Source organism: Petaurus breviceps, unplaced genomic scaffold (assembly GCF_028583685.1).
Source record: "Petaurus breviceps papuanus isolate PSGF00001 unplaced genomic scaffold, PetGlider_PUasm1.0 90842, whole genome shotgun sequence".
Classification (NCBI taxonomy): Eukaryota; Metazoa; Chordata; class Mammalia; order Diprotodontia; family Petauridae; genus Petaurus; species Petaurus breviceps.
The window spans coordinates 16,604,802-16,609,587 of NW_027187358.1; the positions used below are offsets into that span (position 1 = coordinate 16,604,802).

At 34.9% G+C, this 4,786-nt stretch overlaps 1 protein-coding gene across 1 annotated transcript; it reads right to left on the reverse strand.

Annotated features, from left to right (window-relative positions):
* Window positions 1–389: 389 nt before the first annotated feature.
* LOC138148936 (small ribosomal subunit protein eS12-like) lies at window positions 390–1,373 on the reverse strand. Its single transcript, XM_069071798.1, has one exon. It carries the CDS (start codon window positions 792–794, stop codon window positions 459–461), a length of 336 nt encoding a protein of 111 aa, XP_068927899.1. The 5' UTR covers window positions 795–1,373; the 3' UTR covers window positions 390–458.
* Between the last annotated feature and the right edge of the window lie 3,413 nt (window positions 1,374–4,786).

Sequence of the window (4,786 nt, forward strand, 5' to 3'; positions counted from 1 at the left end):
AGAATGAAATGTTGAAACTTTATTGTGTATGTTATGGAACATATTCTCAGTAAGATTCCAGTTAATAATTCTACCTAAATTATCAAGAGTGAAGTTATTTACCAGTAGATCATGTCACCTTGGACTACAGGAATATAATGAACTCCAATATAATAACAGAGCATCAAAAGTAACAATAATAAGATCAGTACAGGTTGAGATTTATTTCCCAAAGAAAATGAGTGAAATATTGAGTGCTCTCTGATAGAAAAGTGATCTCTCTAGAGTCATATGGAATAAATGCTTTCATAACATAACCATTCTTATATGTAACCAGTCCTCTAGTTTTCAAACTAGACTTGCCCCCATATTCCATGGTGGAGGACATTTTTTTCCAGGACAAGGCTTTTATTTATTCACTTCTTGTATTTAAAATATTCTTCGATGACATCTTTGGCCTGAGATTCCTTGCCATTGTCCTAAACAACAACGCAACTACAGCCAACCACTTTACGGGGCTTTCCCTCTCTGTCAATTTTACAGAGGCCTACCCATTCACCCAGCTTCTTGTTGTCATCAACCTTGATCAAGCTGATTTGATGCAGAGCACATAGGGCCTCAACCAACTTTACATACATAGGTTCATCACAGTTGGAAGCAAGTACACAAAGATGGGCTTGGCATTTGTCCAAGGCTTTGGCAGCTTCATGAATTCCATGAGCTAGGCTAGCGTGGATGAGTGCGGTCTTCAGCACTTCTTGTAGAGTGGTGTTAACGTCCATAACACCTCCAGCAGCAATGTCTTCCTCAGCCATGGCAACAGTTCATGGATGAAGCTAAATCTTGAAAACACCGGGAAGCCTCTGCCTCCCACTCAACTCAGCGATGACAGGGAAAGAGCGGTGGAGGACATTTTGATGGAGGAAATGTGGAAATTTGGCTCATATAAAGTGACAAATAAAAGTTATCTTTGTTGCTGTTTGAACAACTATACCACTAAAATATTGAGTACTATATCAATTGAGTTATAAAAATATCTCTATTAGTGTGCTATGGTGTTTTATACTCAGCTCTATCCTGTTTTTATTTATGATTTGATTTCAAGACATTGAATAGTTAGCAAGTTTATGGATGACATGAAGGTAAGAGAGATATCTAATACATTTAGTAATAGAACCAAGATTTTAAAAAATCAACATCTTAGGAAACAGAAACAATAGGATAAATTTTAGAAAAATTAATTCTAGTACCGAGTAATTAAAAGACATGTGATTGACATGTGATCTATAGAACCAAGAAACCTATTGTAGATCTTATGAAAAAAAATGATTTAAGGGCTTTTATTGACTAGTTCAAGAGGAAGCAGCAATAAATTATGACTGCCAAAAATGTACCCCAATTGTTATTTTTTTTATATTAAGAAAAATGTACATTATCAAAATCAGCGGAGAGTAATAGTCCCATTATATTTTTTAATTTACTTGGTATATTGCATTCAGTTATAATTTAACATTTGGCCCTTTTTCTCAGAAATAAGTTTCATCATCATGACCATCATTATGATCACCTAAAAACCAAAAAGAAAATACATTCCTGATTCAAAGGGAAGATAGACCTGTGATTACTTAAGGTAATGAAATCAAATATGTGTCTACAAGTAATGAATTCAATGCTATTCAACTGAATTCTGTTAGATCAATACAAATAAAACCTTTCTAATAAGGAGAGTTGTTCAAAATTTGGAAATTTATACTATATCTCCTGAATTAAGTCCTACCTTATAAACTTCCTGGTAAAGCAAAACCAGACTCGAAAAGAAATATGATTGGTAGAATATTATATAGTCTATACATATATAGTCTCCTAACATTTCACTGAAAGGAGAGAATCATGCTTCATCTACAAACACAAGATTGGTCGTGTGATTATCTTGTCAGGTAGAGAGCTGCCCATCAGTAGAAATGCTACATAATACCTATCAATGGAGTAATAATTTAAAAGCCAGATCTCTTCAATACAAATGTTACTTTTGTGCTGAAATGTATACTATATCACCTGAATTAAGTCCTCACTTATAATACCCTTATAAACTTCCTGGTAAAGCAAAACCGACCTCAACAGAAATATATTTGCTAGAATATGATATAATCTATACATATATAGTCTCCCAACATTTCACTGAAGGGAAAGAATCAGGCTTCATCTTGAAACTCAAGATTGGTCATCACCATTTGAAGTTAAGCTACCTTTCAAGTGTTATTTAATTTATTATCGTCATCATTGAACATTTTGTTTCCTGTTTCTCCTTGTTTCATTCTGCATCAGTCCACACAGCTCTTCCTATGTTTCTGTGGATTTTCTATATCTGTCTTTTGTTATAATGTGATAATAATTTCATTCATATGCGAGAATTAACCATTTCCATGCTTTTTTCCTCAGTTTTGATACTATAAGACTGCTATTATGTTTATTTTTATATATATTGGCCCTTCCTATTTTTGGTTTCTTGGCATATATGTCAAAAGTTATGTGAATGATAAGAATACGTTTCATTTATATGGTACTTTAAGGTTAGTAAAGTGTTTTACATATGGCACTTCATTTGATACTTGAACAAATATTATTAGGTAGATACTACTCTTACCTTTATTTTACAACTGAGGGAATTAAGACATACAGTGGTTAAATAATTTATCCTGAATCTCACAACTGAAGAGTCTAAGATAGAATTCAAATTTCAGTATTCCTGGTAAATACTATGCCTTATGAACTATATCATTCAGGTGGCCTTTAGTAATTTTATCATTTATTCTAGAAAATTTAGAAGAATTAAAAGCTACAACAATAGTGTATAAGTGCAGCATAACTTTATTCCTTATTTTAAACATCTAAATTGCTGGATTGATTTGCAAAGCCTAGCTTAGACACAAAAAAGTATCCCATGTAGGGAGCATATGGAAGCTTCCTAAATAGGATTAACAATTGCTACAGAATTAAAGTCTTTTTGTGGTTGGTGCTTTAAATCTACGCCAACACAATTTGTTCTACACCTAAAATTCCTAGGGACATGCTGACTTTTCACCACATATGTGCCTTACCTCCTATGTTAGGGTTTTATTGACTTCCATCTGACTAGAGGATTTCTAACCTTCTCCTGACCTCCCTCTGCTCTAGTTATGTTCTGACATCTTGTCTTGCCTGCTTGATTTATCATCTACTGAACTACCCTAGCTTGGGTTAGCACAGTTGGGAAGATAACATAACTAAGCCACAGGATCCAAAGGGAACAGGTGCAATCAATGTACCGGGACAATAAACTAACATCTCCAAATATGCTAGCAATTGTGGTCATCTCTTCTAACTCTTTGGATGAAGAGTGAACAAAAAGGAAAGGAATGCAACAACCTTGCCACCAGGAAGTTTCCTTATATACGTCACTGTGTGTCCTAACAGTAAACTTTCCATTACTACAAGGGATCTAGGATGACCAAGTTTGTGTGTGTGTGTGTGTGTGTGTGTGTGTGTGTGTGTGTGTGTGTGTGTGCATGCGCGCATGCCTCGGAATACCTTGTCAATGGGTAACTGTATGGTCAAGTAACTGCTGCAGGGTCTGAGCACCTAGGCAATGAGCACATATTAAGCACCTACCAAGTATCAGGCATTTTGTTAAGTTCTAGTGATATAAAGAAAGTCAAAATACACTCTCTCCCCTGAAGCATTGCACAGTCAAATGGAGGAGATGACAAACAAATGTACATACATATAGGCATACATATATGCACATAGTATCACCCAGTGGGCAGTTCATCTCTTATGATTTAATAGCTCATATTCAGAAATGGCTATGCATCTAATTCTGCTTCTTAGAAACACTACATACCATATGGTCCGTTTTATGTCCATTTCCTAATTAATGTGCTCAGTAGATGGTGGGGACCTGATACCAACTATATTCTAATCTACATATTCCTGTTTTACTTGAGATCTGATGCTTTGTTCTTCTTCGTGTCCATTCTTCTAGCTGCCTATTTAGTTACTGACAAACCACCTAGAATAGTCTGCTAGGCGTTAACCTATTCTCTAACTTTAATCCTAGCTTATTGTCCTATATCTGGGCTATTATCATTGACCATAGTACTGAATTCTTCTAACAACAGCAGCAGAGGTATTACAACCATTATAAATCACGAGGATGTCCAAAAAATCTGTTATCTCTCAGTCAGATGGACAGATATAATAGTCAAAGGCAATACCAGGTTAGAATACAAAGTCATTTGAAGAACACCAGAATGACTAAGAAGGAGCTTGGAATGATAGACAAATTGCTGGGTCTAGAATCAAGCAATCTCTGATGCAATAGTGATACTTCTAGTTTGAGCCTGTGAAACCTTAGGCAAGTACCTTAAACTCTCTAGACCTGTTTCCTCATGTATAAAATGAGGACTTGGATTTAGATAGTTACTAAGCTCTCCTACAGTTATGAGTCTATGATCTTGTGACCATGAAATAATAAGTGAACTGGTATATCCATAACAGATTTAGTTTTAACAACACATTAAAAGAAGTTTCCCTTGCTATGCTAGTGGAAAAGATGGGTGCTAAGTTAAAGGATTTTGAGATGAATTTCACAACAAGATTAACTCAAAAAAGGAGTTATTAATAGAGTTTCTGTGATATAGGAATGAAGCCATTGTTAGAGTAACCCAGTTTACTTAAGCCTTGTGATATTAAATGATTTTAATCTATGATTTGAATAAAATGTCAATAAGTAGGGGTTTTATCTAATTTTCAACTTAGCCAAATCTGA